At 50.4% G+C, this 14684-nt stretch overlaps 7 protein-coding genes across 7 annotated transcripts; 3 read left to right on the top strand and 4 right to left on the bottom strand.

Moving 5' to 3' along the window:
* Window positions 1–151: 151 nt before the first annotated feature.
* Window positions 152–1800, bottom strand: K444DRAFT_615428 (phosphoethanolamine cytidylyltransferas-like protein). Its single transcript, XM_024880727.1, has 3 exons — window positions 1519–1800; window positions 694–1465; window positions 152–646 (listed from the first exon to the last, which is right to left on the bottom strand). The coding sequence occupies exons 1-3, from the start codon at window positions 1620–1622 to the stop codon at window positions 296–298; spliced, it is 1227 nt and encodes a 408-aa protein (XP_024733883.1). The 5' UTR covers window positions 1623–1800; the 3' UTR covers window positions 152–295.
* Window positions 1801–2558: 758 nt separating this feature from the next.
* On the top strand, window positions 2559–3914 carry K444DRAFT_534953 (uncharacterized protein; the record flags this gene model as incomplete). The annotated part of the gene is made up of 2 exons (XM_024875245.1): window positions 2559–3121; window positions 3173–3914. The coding sequence occupies 2 exons, from the start codon at window positions 2559–2561 to the stop codon at window positions 3912–3914; spliced, it is 1305 nt and encodes a 434-aa protein (XP_024733882.1).
* A 1606-nt stretch (window positions 3915–5520) lies between these two features.
* On the top strand, window positions 5521–6700 carry K444DRAFT_535167 (putative poly(A)+ RNA export protein; the record flags this gene model as incomplete). The annotated part of the gene is made up of 3 exons (XM_024875267.1): window positions 5521–5775; window positions 5826–6289; window positions 6343–6700. The coding sequence occupies 3 exons, from the start codon at window positions 5521–5523 to the stop codon at window positions 6698–6700; spliced, it is 1077 nt and encodes a 358-aa protein (XP_024733881.1).
* A 328-nt stretch (window positions 6701–7028) lies between these two features.
* K444DRAFT_534432 (pheromone processing carboxypeptidase-like protein Kex1) lies at window positions 7029–9085 on the bottom strand (the record flags this gene model as incomplete). Its single annotated transcript, XM_024875216.1, has 3 exons — window positions 7029–8420; window positions 8469–8838; window positions 8889–9085. 3 exons carry the CDS (start codon window positions 9083–9085, stop codon window positions 7029–7031), a joined length of 1959 nt encoding a protein of 652 aa, XP_024733880.1.
* A 669-nt stretch (window positions 9086–9754) lies between these two features.
* Window positions 9755–10981, bottom strand: K444DRAFT_41682 (DUF431-domain-containing protein). The gene is made up of 5 exons (XM_024872670.1): window positions 10415–10981; window positions 10344–10361; window positions 10188–10298; window positions 10022–10140; window positions 9755–9966 (listed from the first exon to the last, which is right to left on the bottom strand). Exons 1-5 carry the CDS (start codon window positions 10725–10727, stop codon window positions 9910–9912), a joined length of 618 nt encoding a protein of 205 aa, XP_024733879.1. The 5' UTR covers window positions 10728–10981; the 3' UTR covers window positions 9755–9909.
* Window positions 10982–11684: 703 nt separating this feature from the next.
* On the top strand, window positions 11685–12218 carry K444DRAFT_644686 (Endosulfine-domain-containing protein; the record flags this gene model as incomplete). Its single annotated transcript, XM_024884993.1, has 2 exons — window positions 11685–11720; window positions 11793–12218. The coding sequence occupies 2 exons, from the start codon at window positions 11685–11687 to the stop codon at window positions 12216–12218; spliced, it is 462 nt and encodes a 153-aa protein (XP_024733878.1).
* Window positions 12219–12542: 324 nt separating this feature from the next.
* On the bottom strand, window positions 12543–13589 carry K444DRAFT_534447 (putative UPF0160 protein C27H6.8; the record flags this gene model as incomplete). Its single annotated transcript, XM_024875217.1, has 1 exon — window positions 12543–13589. The coding sequence occupies one exon, from the start codon at window positions 13587–13589 to the stop codon at window positions 12543–12545; it is 1047 nt and encodes a 348-aa protein (XP_024733877.1).
* Window positions 13590–14684: the final 1095 nt, after the last annotated feature.

Below are 14684 nucleotides of genomic sequence, written 5' to 3'. Positions count from 1 at the left end.
GAAAACGACAGTGAGGTATCTCAAAATTAAAGCCTTCCACCATCAGAGCTACCTGATTATCGAAGAGGTGAATATCTACAGCTTCCACCTTGTGCTTGCTGTGGGGAGTGTGTTGGGATATTCGCCTTGGACAGAAAGTCGAGTTTTTGGGGTGGCCACGAGACTCAATGCTGTCATCAATGATCTAATGTTCTATTCTATCGTCGAGATCTGAAAGGGAGCTTCTGGGTATCCCTTGCACGTGTTGAACGCCGAAGACTATCCATCGCTAAATCCCAATTCTACTAGCCCAATTTTAAGCAGCGTTCACCTTTTCTTTTAAATGCTGTTCCTCTTCCATGGTCTCCCTTCTCCGCTGAGCCTCCTCGCCAATCCCCTTGACACCCTTCACTCGCTGTCTCTCCTCATACATGTCTCGGCTCTTCAAGATCCTCTGAACAATTTGCCCCGCGTTGACTCCGGAATATTCGTGCTCTCCTATTTCTCGGTAGATTCCCATTACCTTGGGTGCTGAATAGGGATCGTAGGTAAGCGGCATGAAGCTTGTGGGGCCATGGTAGACTGCCTGAGGCATTCCCCACGGAGTAGAAGTAAGGTATGCACGAGTTGGCATGAAAGGAGCCCCAAATATCACCGAATTTACAAACTAAGCATAATTAGCTTAAGGCGCAAGCCACAATCCGAAAAGCTCACCCTGCACTGTAGAACACAGAGTCCTCGCTCGTAAATATTCATGATGGGATAATTGACGCCTTTCCAGTGGTTGATAACTTCGTCATCATGAACACCAGCAACAACGAAGACCGGGCCATAGTCACCACCCTTGCCTACTCGCTCCTGAATAGCCTCAGTGCTATACCAACCCTCATCTTGGCCAATCTTTTCTTCGGCCTTGATCACCTGTCGGAGAAACTCGATGTGACCGGATGAGAAGAGATCAAAGCCGCCGTCAACATAAACAACACGCTGGCCAGGCTTTGGCTGAGAGCCTTGACAGAGACTGCTGAAGACTCCCTTTTCCTCCTCTATATGGTCCCCTCGGGCCTCGATCGACGCTGTCCAGAACCACACACTGGAGCCGGGACGCTTGCCGGTCTCATCCGAAGCATACAATCGCATTCTCTCGGTCAGTGCTGCACCTTCTGCTTTTCTCTCGCTTTCTGTTCGCGAGCCTTCTTCGCCATCTAAAAGTCGGCTCAACGATTTGATGAAATGCGTTTTCGTACAAAGAAGCATTCTTCCAACGAGGTCGGTTGTCGATATACTGGGGGTCCGTTTGACAACCTTGAATCGTCCTGCCGCCTTCACAAATCTGTAACAGTCCTCTCCACTACTATCGGAGGTGATATCGTCCCCATGGACGACATATTTGCACCCGTAGTGAGAGATCCACGGTAACGATGTTACATATGGAGCATACGGGACCGACTGGGTCACCCAGCGGCAGGCATCGACGGCCGCGATTCTTCAAAAACGCAATCAGCGAATGGTCTTGGAGCCTTGCACGTTTGTGTTTACCGCTCTTGTAACGTCATAACAGTAGGTCCCTTATTCTCCAGGATGGATTCATCGGAATGGACGCCCACGTAGAGTTCGTCACCCAGCTGCCTCGCTTGAAGCATAGCTCCGGCATGGCCACTAAATGCAGGTGACTTAGCATCGGTAATTCGTTGGAAGAGGAGGGGATCGAAGGGGGGAAGGGCGAGTGCTGCTGGACGAATGGTAAGACGCGGACCCAAAACCTACTGATGGAAGAAGTCAAAACAGCCATCAATCCAGATCCTCCCATCGAGAATCTCCGTGGCCGCCTCTCCCGGAGGGCCGGCATCCTCGAATTTCTTGTCCGACATGGCGAGGTGATATTCCATTCGATGTTCGAGGAAAGATAATTCATTTTCGGCTTGGGGACATTTGCATTGGATCGTCGCCAGGGTGGGGCAATCTACACCGCCTACGCGTTCGGAATAGTGGACGGCCGCCAGACCGCTTTCCAGGGGCTCGCTCAGGGGTTGCCGTGACGCGCGAATGCTCGGCTGGCTGGCCGGCTCAGGGACGACGGGAGAGGAGACTGGGACGGGCTGGGCGGCGGCTTGACTGTCAACACCCCCTATAGCTGGTTTCGAACTTCATAACAGCAGACAGAGGATGATCCCAGCATAGATACTGTAGAGGTCAATGGGAGGGCTGGATCCAGATATTTAGCAAGCTGCCTGTCCGCTTGCCCATCACGGTCTCCTCTGATGACAAGAAAATGGCTCCCTACCGAAGTCGGTGAAGCTCGCTGGCGAAGCTCGCTGACACTGTTCCCCGACTCCGTATATCTGGCGCTACCAGAATCGAACCCGTTTCTTGCTTTTGGCGCTGGATCCTGAGACGCGCAGAGTGAGAGGACCGCTTCCTTTGGAGATCGCCCTTATTTACTGAACCCTTCCCTCCCTCAAACGACAACTCCATATTCCCGGGTCCTGAGGTCTTGAGCGCGATCCAGCGAGAAGAGGGGTTCGCGGCGCTGCGAGACTTTCAGAGTGGGACCCCTGCCGGCCAGCGTCGTATCGAAAATGGCGACCTTCGGCGTATTTGGGACCTCGAGGACTCCAACGTCTGCACGGCGTCCAAGCACCAGCAACGGCCCTCCCACCTCCCGCAGCGGATCTGTTTCTAGCTATACGACTTCGAAAATTTCCTCCTTCGGTCGCAAGTCGTCCTTCTCGGCCGCCAAGAGCCCCAAGAAACGAAACAACTCGGCCGTAATCGATCTCCCTTCGGAACGGCGCACCAATTCTTCGTCGACCAGGTACACCGACAACTATCCCCTTCCTGCGCTCCACCCCGCGAGTCAGGACGAATCGCAGCCGAGGTCTGCAGACAGCTACGTTCAGGTTGTGGACAGCGCGGAGGCTGCGCAGTCTCCCCCTTCGCCCACAGATTCCTTCACTTCTACGACACCGTACACAAACATGCTGGTCAGGCCTAGTACAGGCTACCAGTCTATAACATCCAATGGAACGCCCGCGTTTACATCTATGCAGCCCCCGAGTCCGACCTTGGAGACAATTACATACCAGCATATCCAGGAGACCTCATCAAAGAGAATATCAACGTTAGACTACTTGAGAAAAGCGTCAGTACCTTGACAATTCTTCGAGTACACACCTCACTGACATCTCTACAGACATGATGGGCGTGTTTACTGGTTCAATACGTTATTATTCAACAAGCCGGACCTCCAGCGAATGCCATATTTCGATTCCCGCAAGCTGGCCCGGCGGGCCACGAATTATCTCTTATTAGGCCTGTCTCTCCCAACGATTCTCGATCTCAATTCCTCGAACCCAATAGAGTTTTTGAAAACCTTGAATGCTCTCCTAGCAGAATTCGAGTCTTTCCAACAAATGCACCCACCGGACGGTTCTTCCTCGTTGTCCCGAGGTCGATTTCCACAGATGTTCAAGCGTGCAACTACAACGGGCAGTAAGGGACGGAGAACAAGCTCGGCGGCCGATATTGGTCTTCCAATGGGCAACGATTCGTTTGACTCGAAATCCACAAATGGTACCAATGCCTCGGGAGGTACAAATTCAGCAACATCATTCCCAATCAGCGAGATTGACCTGCTTCCCGGCGAGGAATATACATATTTATTAACACCCTCCTTACCATTTGATCCGGATTTCTACGAAACGTTTGCGACATTGTGTGACGTGCTTATTGATTGTTATACCAGGCTCATGAGTCTGGTGGCTTCGCCGAGGGAGTGCAGTCCAAGTGTCGCGGAAATGTTCACGAAGGCCGATGCCAGGGTTCGGAAGATTATTGTGCAAGGCGTGGTGAAGGAGTTTGAAGATAGTAGTCGGACGGGCGTTAAGAGCGAGGTGGCTGGTGTTGGTCGAGTTGTCTTAGGTGGGTTAATGTGAGTTTTGTATAACAGGGGGCATGGATGGCGTCTGGTCAGAGGCACATATATGATTTATGTCGTGAAACGAAAGATATGATTGAATGGACGAAGCAGGATTGGCTTTGCATCGTTAGGCTCATGGCCAAATATGTAATATAAGCTATAATAAACTACCTCGCGTGAATATTCAGAGTGCCACTACTTCTTAATGTCCCTGATCAAGCTGGACATTGAAAGTAGACGGTTTCTTGATTGTCCCGGGATCACACGGACAATCGAAGAAAGCACCATCTGGATGTACCATAAATCGAGGGAACGATCGTACGGAAAGTATCTGAAATACTCCAATTGACTTGGGACATTGAAAATTCAGTTCCGCCTTTTTTGTCCACCGCTAGGCTCCGAAGAAAGGAAACCCAACGACACCACCTTCTCTGGCTAGCATCGAATGATTCATGAGCAAACAGACGGAAATATATGTGACTGAATAAATGGTACTGGGCTGGCTCTCCACGATGTAACCAAGTAATATACGCTAAATCAGGCCCGACAAAAGGAAACTTCTAATACGGCTTGAGACCCAACCGAACACCTTATAAATGAAGAAAGGAGTGGCTCTTTTTTATTAAAATCAGATTCCATACGCATAGATGGTCATCAACAGTGGCACCGCTTTTTACACGGGCACACATCAGTGCTTGACTCTATTTTGGTAATCATCATGTGAATGACTTCGGGTCCAGCTCCTTCGACAGAGCTTCTGAGACTGCGTACCGTGGATCTGAACAGTATCTTCCGATGAAAGAAGACGTAAAATTTTGCGTCTGATCTTAAGCAACTGCCTCCGCTTTCCATAAGCTATGGACTTTGAGCAGAAAAAAAGTGAACCTCTCGCCTCAAGAATAAGCCCCATCGAGTTACCACTCGTGGTATTTGCACAACACAAGATGGCAATCGCATAACTGTCAATCTCGACGAAGAAGCCTCCAAGTACCAGAACATCCAAGTAATACCAAGAACAGTCCAATCATCTCCCACAAGCCCATCTCACCCAGTTCCGAGAAACGTTGCGCAAGAAGCTCGGACTCATATCTTCATCCATGTGGTCTTCTCAGCTAAGAATCAGGTTCCAAGGTCGACAAGAATGCAGTGCAAACGACGATAGGGTGGTGGAAATAACAAGAAATTGGCAGAGGAGAAGTCGCAAAGCGCTTCTATGGCGACGCGTTTCCGCAGTCCTTCAGATGAAGGGTGTCCGGGGACTTTCTCCCAAAGCATGACAGCTATCTCTAGCTGAGAGACCTGTAAAGGATCTCTCTGTTTGTGTGCTTCGAATGCGATTCTTTGAGCGAAGAGGTTGGTGGAAGAAAAATTCCCCATGCGAAACGTCTTTTTGTGTAAAATCCGTTAGCGGCGAAACTTAAAGTTAGCGCGACAAAGCGCAGGGGTTTCTCATTGGCCGGATGCGGCTCTCGCAACCTGATGCGAATTTGGATATCAAACTTCCTGAAAGAGCTGCCTAACTGAACGCTTCTCTATCACAACAAGCTTTCTCTCGTACTTGGAGAAGCTGGGGAACCAACTCGTTTCGCAACCCTCGTCAAAATCGCGCAGAGTCCTCCATCATGGCTGGCCTGTTCGGATCCGCAGCCTCGACGAGTCAAGCCAATACTCTTGGTGACCTGTCAAAGGATGTAGCTCTGCAATCCCCACCTGACGACAGTGTCTCCGACCTTTCGTTCTCTCCGCAGTCAGATCATCTTGCAGTGGCTTCGTGGGATAAGAAGGTCCGGATCTATGCAATCACTCAGAATGGAGGAAGCGAGGGGAAGGCGTTCTTCGAACATGATGCCCCGGTTTTGAGTTGCCACTGGTCTCCAGTAAGTCCACAAATAACGGTTTTATTTAACAAGCTGCTGACTACTACTAGGACGGTACGAAGGTTGTTGGAGCAGGAGCAGACAAAATGGCCAAGGTGATCGACCTTGGAGCAAACCAGAACACAGCTACCCAAGTTGCGGCGCACGATCAACCTATACGCTGTGTTCGTTACTTCGAACCCCCCGGATCGAATGCGCCGATGATCGTGACCGGCTCGTGGGATAAGACAGTCAAGTACTGGGATCTGCGACAAAGCCAACCTGCTGCCACCGTGCAATGCCAGGAGCGAGTCTATACTTTGGATGTGAAGAAGAATCTTCTAGTCATTGGCACGGCAGATCGATACATTAATGTCATCAACTTGAGTGAACCTGCGAAATTCTACAAGACGATACAAAGCCCGTTGAAGTGGCAGACCAGAGTTGTTAGCTGCTTTCCTGATGCATCCGGTTTTGCAGTCGGAAGCATTGAGGGACGATGTGCCATTCAATACGTTGAAGAGAAGGACGCAGCGTGAGTGTCGACCTTCCCATGTCACAATACAAAAACTAACAGATCATCTATAGTTCCAACTTCTCCTTCAAATGCCACCGAGATCCCCCTCAAAACAATATGACAAACGTCTACTCGGTCAACGCCATCTCCTTCCACCCTCAACACGGCACGTTCAGCACCGCTGGTTCTGACGGCACGTTCCACTTTTGGGATGGAGTTGCCAAGCATAGACTCAAGGGATATCCAACTACTGGCGGTACCATTTCAGCAACAGCATTCGATCGAAGTGGGCAAATCTTTGCTTATGCTGTCAGCTATGACTGGAGCAAAGGATATGCGACCAATACCCCACAGTACCCGAATAAGGTTATGATGCATCCGGTTGGAGCCGAAGAGTGCAAGCCTCGTCCAAGTGTCAAGAAGAGGTAGAAGAGCTAGAAGAGGAAATGAACACTACGGCAAGGAACGATATAACGGAGCTGAGATAAATGTGGCATGGGAAGGGCGATCATTGTATTGTATTACTGATTTACCTTATAAGGGTGGTAAATCGAGGTGGTGACGGTGGCTTGCATTTTCTGGCGTTTCGGAAAATAGTCTAGCGATGAATACCACACACAAAGCGGAGATGGCCTAGATAGGAAAGAGATCAAGAATCATCTCAGAAGCTGGCCACGACTCGTAATAAGATCGTGCTCTTTCACATTTCTAACGTCGCAAGACGCCAAACAAAAAAACTCCAGTACCTTAAATGCTATCAACTCTTCTCTCCCTGCATTCCCTTTCCGTTCGTATGGCCATTGTCAGGCTTCTCTCCTTCATCATCATCACTCGCACTCCCGACGGAGTATCTATCGATATCCTCCGTAGGACTTCTCACGCGAAGTTCATCTAACTCGCTCTCATCGAAATCCGCGGCCTCAACATCCCTGTTACCCCTCTTATGCCTAAAGCTTTCCAGACCCATACCACCTCTGAGACTCTCCCTAGCACCCCCGAGAGACATCGGGGTTTCCCCTCCAAATAGCCCTTTATATCCTGCACGCTGTCGGCGGTCTTTCCAGATGTAATAGCCCCAGGCCGCTGCTGCAATAATGACTATGACGAGAACAACCTCCCCAGATTTGTAATAGGCCGACCATTTGGCGGCTTCAAGCTTCGCTTGCTCGGCCTCCTCAGCAGCAGTACTGTTTGGATGACCGCCAACTGAGGTCTCAAGCCCCTTCTCTCCATCAATACGACTGTCCGTTGGAACACCGCCAATGCTGCCGATATCGACACCCATGAAACGGTCAAGCATATCACGAGTCCTTCTGGCATAGTCGAATGGGACCATGTGAGAAGAATTGTTGAACAAGACGTAGGTTAAATTCCGAGCCTCCTGCCAGAAACCAGCAGACTCGCCCTCGAAGACCCATTCCCTGCGTGGAGCCCATGTGCCTGGCGAGAGTTCAAAGCCTTTTCCACCATTCCACTGCATATTGCTGATAAGATCCTCCGTTCCAATGTGATTACAGATAAGATCCTCTGCCCCCGAAAAGAGAACCGTAGGGACTTCCTTGAGGAGATTTGGAAGCAGCTGAATTGATGGCAGAGATTTGGAAGCCCTGAAGGCACCACCAACAGCACCATTGCACTCAGTCCATCCTGTTCGCTTCCCGGGCGAAATATGAAGAGCGTCTAAGACGTCAGATCGGCGTAAATAGGGAGTGACATTTTCCAAATCCGGCGGCCAGTTCATCCCGCAGCTCGGGTACGAGTCCTTCAGCCTGACATCGTACATGTTGTAACATTGTGACTTGCCATCCGGGCCAGTTGTTTGCGTCTCCCTAAGGATTTCCTGCAGAATCTGTTCGCACTGCCCAATATCCACATGGTCTTTCCCTCCATTCTCGTTCAACTTATTAACGCAAATGGCTTGTTGGGACTCCAACCTCTTCGCCACATCCGAGTCCCGTTGGACCAATCCTCGCTCATATGCGAATGAAAGATACGCCATATACTGCTCTTCTGGTGAGATCCACCCGTTTCCAATAAGCATCCCTTTGAGTTGCCACGGATGTTTTGCTCCTGCTTTGTTCCGATCAAGAATCGCCTTGGCAATGTACGGAATATGTTGGCCAGCATAGGATTCCCCTGCGAGATAAAGCTATAGAGAGTTAGTGAGATTCACCTGAAACTCTTTATATGAACCTACATCGTCATGCTCATACTCCGGGAACAGAGTGAAGAATTTGTCCAAGAAGGTAATAAACTGGCTGGCCATTTCCGGCAGCTCATGGATGTAGCTATCCGTATCCACAAAACTGTAACCTGTTCCAACCGGATTGTCGACGAACATTATGTTTGCAAACTCGTCCCAGGAGCCCGGGTTATACTCTAACGAGGGACCATGAATTCCATCTTTCACTCGGTAGGGGCCGACCTCCATCAAGGCGCCGTCTTCGGAACTGCATCCAGGCCCACCGTTCAGCCATATTACCGTCCGTTGCCGGTTCGCGATGTGTCTGTTTTGGTAGTGCCAGAAAAATAGGTTGCCATTGTGCTCCGGGGTAATCTCTATGTGCCTAGAAGGAAGTCAGACAAGCTAGCATGGTGGATTCTCTGCAATGCATACCCAGCGTGCATCTTCAGTAAGGGTCCATCGGGGGCGCCAGGAAGAGAATGAACGAAGTAATCAGCTGCAGTCTTGTCGGCCAGGGCAGCTGGAATCAAAGCGGACAGTGACAGCAGGGTGCATACTGCCAATGCTCTGGATCCTCTCGTTCCGTGTATTCGATCCGGACTATTGCATTGTGAAGTGAAGAACCGCATCTTGGATGCTGATTCGGGATGTACGATCGCGGAGGGCGATGCTCTCGAGGCGGTTCATCAACGGTGGTGCACTGTGCGTGGAGTCTTGAAACCGTGGATGGAGTTGGAGATCTGTCGAGTTCCGCTTGAGCCGCGTGGCCGTGAGCATTAGGCGAAAAGGGGGCTCTGGTTCCAGAAGGCTAATTTCTCCAAGTTCGCCTGTTAATCTTTACGTGGTGTGACATCGATGCTCGATTAGTTGCAGAGACTCGAGGATGGCGGCTTGAGTTTGAGCCTTATTCTCTTTGGCCACATGTGCTTTGTGTTGGGTTGGTTTGGGTTGGGTTGGTTCGGGTCCAATCAAAACGGACGCGGAAGGCAGCCGCAACGGGCTTGGCAGTTTAAAGCCAATGAAAATCAACTTCGTATGAGCATGGGGATTGGGATTGGGGAGTTTTCCTGCTTAAATTATTTGAGGATGTTGCTGAATTTCCCACATGGCTGTTTGCAAAACAAACACTACTACCAAGCCTAGAATCAAGGCTTTCGAAACGGCTGGAGGATGTGCGGGTGATTTACGGCTGGGAAATGATCAAGTGATCTTTAAGAGAGTATTCTGAGCAAAAGCAATCCCGACTAGAATATGTACGGTGCTGGACTCGTGTGTCCATCTCATTGAAAGTTTCAAGCAAGGGGCGAGCTGGCTCTCAATGGAGTATCAACAGCGTCTCGTTGAACAGCTTGGAGGGATCTAAATCACACGGCCTTTAGTTGACTCAATATTCGATGTAAAGTGCCATCTTTCATTTATTCTGGTGTTGTTCGATCTGGGCAGGCTTAGTGTATCAGAATAAATCACCAAAGTCCTTTTCAGAATCCTTCTTGATCAAATCAAGCATGCCCTACCGAACATTAACTCTGCAGTAATTGGTCAAGCGATCTCGTACACGTGCGTACCTCTGGCATAATCGACTCTCCGTTCTCTCCCTTGACATAGCGAAATGGCATTACTGTGCTCTCGTTCTTGTTGATACGGAGTTCTGGATAATCGACGTATGGGATGTTATCTAGAGGAACTGTACGGTTGTTAGTAAGCACTTGATCTCGATTTTCATCTCCTTACTTTTCTCCTGCACGACAAGCCTCGCCACTCTAACCGCAGTGTCGGTGGTCATCTGTTTCGGGCCAAGGCGACGACCTTCAAATCCTTTCTTTCTCAATTCCGACGTCCTATCTAGGATACGTCAGATGCATAACAAACTTCCGAAGATCTACATACCTCGTGGTGGGTCATCCCCTAATCAATGTCAGACTGTGGTCAGACTCTGGTGCGTATGGCCAACAACTCACCTAATATCCCTCCAAACAGGAACACATCGAAGGTGTCTCCGTCTTCTGGACTAAGCTCCTTCTTTGCTGATGGGTCAAGCAAGCATACGCGGGTCCTATCTTCTGCATACAGAGTCTCAACGCTGCGCTCATCTGCGGTGAAACCAGGCACATGCTTCAAGGCCGCAGGCAATACCAAGGTTGATGGAACTGATGACAGACAGAACTTTGCACCTGCCTGGTGAGACTCCTTAGCTATGGTGAGATACTCTAACTCGGACCAAGGACCCAGTTCATCATCAAGATGCTCAACGATGTACGTTTTGCAAGCCATTGGGGTGGGCAACTCTGCAAAGCGTGACAACCAATGCTCTGGACTATTATCAAATAACTCGCAGCAAAGATACGATTTGGTGCGTTCAAAGAGGCCAGTCCAAGGCGTGCTCCGATAGCCTCAGGGACAGTCTTTCGTTCGTTGTGAGGTAATAAGCCAGTCCCGAATGCCTCGAGGAGCTTAGAATCTGGATAGAATCTGCACGTCTGACTCGTGCAATGATCCCTTGCCTTACCTCCAAGCACAGACGAACACACGAATTATCATACGATGAGCGGGAGCTCGTCTGGGAGGTCCACTGAGCCTTTGCTGTCTCGTGATTGCGTTTGGCCAATGATGCTCGTCCACAATCTTGCCCGGAGTCTGGGGAAGTCAGGTTCGATCCGTGACAGAAGTAGGAATGTAACTTTGGGATGAGCCGGGAAAAGGTGACACCTACGTCACTGACAGTCAATCTCCAATCAATCCGGCGAGTTTCAGGCTGAAAATAGCCCGTTGTGGAATTTAATGCAAGTGAAGCCGTGAGTGCTCAAAAGTGCCTGTCCCTCCGCTTTTAAGCGAATGGAAGATCCTCTAGAAAAGTTGCCTTATCCGATCCACAACGTCGACTTAAACGTCGACCAGACCAACTCCAATTCCATTCTCCGAACCTCGAAACCGAAGCGTACAGCACTTTGTCTCCATTCCTTAGGGGACCAGCCCTCAATTGCCATATCGCAAATCTTTGAAGCTGTTTTACGACTGCGACCCCTCCCCGTCTTTCCTTCGACGCGCGATCAGTCTGACCCCGCTGCTGGGCACTAGGGCAACCAACGGAGCAGGGAACGTCATCGACAACGCAACGAAACCTCGAGTCATAATAAACCATCAGAGCAATTACACGATCTCCCGAAGAGTCCCATAATAATCGAGCAAGCTCTTCACATCAAACCCACACGTGCACAAGAAAACTTCACGATGAACCCCCACCAAAAGAACAAGGTCGACATCAGCGTACGTCCTTATCACCACAGATCGGGCCCAAATTCCGAGTTTTAGATGATTTGTTAGCTAACTATATGCAAGTCCCTCTCTCCCGACGAGCAACGACTCTTCCGCCTTTATGGCAAGCTCCCCTCCAAGTCCGATCACCTTGCCAAACACCTCAAGGAGCGAAAGTATTTCGACTCTGGTGACTACGCTCTCTCCAAGGCTGGCAAGGCAAGCTCAGTCGACACGGGCAGTGTTGGCTCCCAGCACCCTCTCCCCGAAAACATCCCGCACCTGTCCTCTCCCGGTGTAGGAGCTGCAAGCCAAGGAGGCAGCGGGAATGGCAACATTCAACACGGAGGCGTTGCTGGTCTTCAAAGTGGTAGCCCGGTGAAGGAGAGCAGCTTCTTGAACCGGGAGACAAGTGTAGACGAGTTGGATGAGAAGGAGAACAAGGCCGAGAGAGCAAATGACAGTGTCAGCCCACCGCCGGCGAAGGAAGGCATTCCGATCAGAAGATAGGTTGGCTGGATACGGTATGAAGGCAATGTTTATGACGTACCTTAGGATTATGAACGATGGCTGGCGCTGGCGTTATGAGGCTATGATGGTTTATTGGGCTTGGGACCGACCTTCCTCTGTACATGTTTGATGACTGTATCGCGATGCGCACCTACCTGACACAAAAACAAAGAGACTGTTTTTATATGAGTTTTTATATTAGCTTTCACATGGTCTCGTTTCGAAGATCTATAAGTGATATCTTCAGTAGCATGCCGCCCCGATAATGCAGGTATATTTTCCGTTCTCCAACGCCTCGCCATGCTTCTATGCAGGAACAGTTCATCACAGGTCAAGCGCCTTGAGGGCCATCTTTTTGGCACCGTCAAAATTCTTGTTTCCACCAATGAATCCTGCAGCGTGAACAAAGACCCCTCCATCAACTCCCGTGATCTCATCCAATTTCTCGTCTCTGAAGCCCCTCCATGCTTCGGGCAATGGCTTCCTGCTCTCGAAGGAATCCTTGCTGACTGGAACGGCCTGGATTCTCCACTTGGCGTCTAGCGTGGGCTTCTCTGGGTACAAAACATAGAGAACCTTTGCATCTCCACCCTCCTTTTCCTCGAGAGTGTAGAGATGGTCCTTCCACGGCACAGATTGTCCCTCAAACACCAATATTCTCCCGCTCTTATCATGCTCCAACCGCTTGGCATATGCATTATGCACAATTCCTCTGGCAGGCAACCAAGCCTTAGTGTAGTAATCCAGATCCCGCGAGAATTCCTCACCGATCCTCGTGCTCGCGACTAAGAATTTCTCATCCTCCACCTTCTGCGCTTCAACTAGATCTGAGGGTGTGGGGTCGTTCCAATTTGGGTTCAGTCTTCCCACCATAGCACCCAAAGTGAACCCTCCGTCACTGAAATTCTTCTTCAATTCGGCAGCAGCAATCGCCTTTGGGTCGTATGCCGAGATTCCATTGTCGTGCGCATCTAACGCTTCAATAAAGCTCTCGTACACCTTCTCCCAAATGACTGTGACCTCTGCAGCATCCTCCGAGACATTCAAGTGCTGCGCAATAATTGCTTTTCCGAAGTGTAGGTAGACAAGGCCGGCAGAAGAAAGCTTGGTTGGGCGGTTTGGAAAGGTAGTGTTGAAGGTACGCTGATGGTGGTCGTAGCGGTTCGTGGATGGTTCATACTCACCGCCGACGTCGACAACGGTGTGGCAGGTCTGGAGAAGGGTAGGATCCCGCGTCCGGATGAGCTGTGAGGAGTGGTAGGTGGGCAGCAAACGGAGCATGTAGACGGCGAGAGCTTCATCCGCGTGAAAATGGCCATTGTGAGTGCCGATTGTGAGAGGAGACATTTTGAATCTCTTCGCTGCTGCCATACGAAGAGTGTTACGGAACATGCAAGGAGTTAAGGGGTGACGGATATGTAGTTGCCTGGCAGTATTTTAGAGGTTGTTTTCGGGAAGGATGGCAGAATTTCAGAAGTTCGACTGCGGCTGATGCAGGCAGGTTACAGCAAGTAGGAACATGCAGGCGGTAAAAGCGGCACCAGAGAAAGAAATCCTCCCCAAAATGCAGGAAAGAAAAGACCTTTCGGTTCAATTCTGCGATTCCTTTCGAGTGAAAGAACATTCGGTGAAAACCGTGGGTTCTAGTGGAGTCGCTAACTAGTGCCGCTTTCGTTGTCCACTTTTGAGAGAGACTCAGGACAGGCTTCTTAATTTTCGAGAAAATTGCTTGTACAGCAGTGCTCCGGATCTTGCAAAGCTGTCCGTTAGCGGCCTATCCTGTCCTGCCCTGAAGGCATACCTACCTGCTCCAGCCTTCCTACCTACCAACTTCTCTTCCCATTATTCACTTGCTCCTCCCGAGGCGTGAACGCCACCGATCCGAAATCCCCGAACCTCAGGGCCCGAATCGCAGTCGATAAATTGTTATCGGCTCAGACCCCAGTCTTCTTCAAGCACGCGACAGCACAAGGTCATTTGGGTGCAATCCTCAGTGAGGCTGCCCGCCCAGGCAACTCCTGTATGACCATCTTCATACTTCTATCATTTCCAGAAGATCATAGGCATCGTCCCGGCGGCTCGCGTTGCACAGCTATCACGCTCGTCTGCAAGTTTTTCGCGTGCAAATAAAGACCTGAGGCGCCTCGAAACGTCTGATAAGAAGCTCCTCTTTTCGATCGCGGGAGGGCAACCATAACACCCGCGAGCAGCCTACAAAGCGCGGAGCTCCTAGCAGACACCCATTCCAACACCTCGTTGACGCGTTTATTCGATCCTACCGACCTGGCGATCAAGCCCCAGGGACGGAATCACAAGGAAACCAAGTTGGGCGCGCTTCAACGTACGCTCCGGCGTTGCTGCGCCGATGTGGTTCTTTCGTGCTCTCTCCTCCGCGATCTTCCTCCTCTCGATCATCCTATCGATACCTATAGCCTTCGATGTGGGAGGGAGGGAGTGTGGGCTCGC

This window comes from Hyaloscypha bicolor (assembly GCF_002865645.1).
Source record: "Hyaloscypha bicolor E unplaced genomic scaffold K444scaffold_117, whole genome shotgun sequence".
Taxonomy (NCBI): domain Eukaryota; kingdom Fungi; phylum Ascomycota; class Leotiomycetes; order Helotiales; family Hyaloscyphaceae; genus Hyaloscypha; species Hyaloscypha bicolor.
This window is presented reverse-complemented; position numbering and strand designations above follow the sequence as displayed.

Bases quoted from the DNA above. Each gene is read 5' to 3' on its own strand.
- K444DRAFT_615428 (XM_024880727.1), bottom strand. From the start codon at position 1,622: ATGCTTCAAGCGAGGCAGCTGGGTGACGAACTCTACGTGGGCGTCCAT. The intron at 1,466-1,518 runs GTAAACACAAAC...GCGTTTTTGAAG, and splicing joins GTTATGACGTTACAAGAGCG to AATCGCGGCCGTCGATGCCT. The intron at 647-693 runs GTGAGCTTTTCG...AATTATGCTTAG, and splicing joins TCTGTGTTCTACAGTGCAGG to TTTGTAAATTCGGTGATATT.
- K444DRAFT_41682 (XM_024872670.1), bottom strand. From the start codon at position 10,727: ATGGCTTGCAAAACGTACATCGTTGAGCATCTTGATGATGAACTGGGT. The intron at 10,141-10,187 runs GTAAGGAGATGA...ACAACCGTACAG, and splicing joins GCTTGTCGTGCAGGAGAAAA to TTCCTCTAGATAACATCCCA. The intron at 9,967-10,021 runs GTACGCACGTGT...AATGTTCGGTAG, and splicing joins GAGAGTCGATTATGCCAGAG to GGCATGCTTGATTTGATCAA.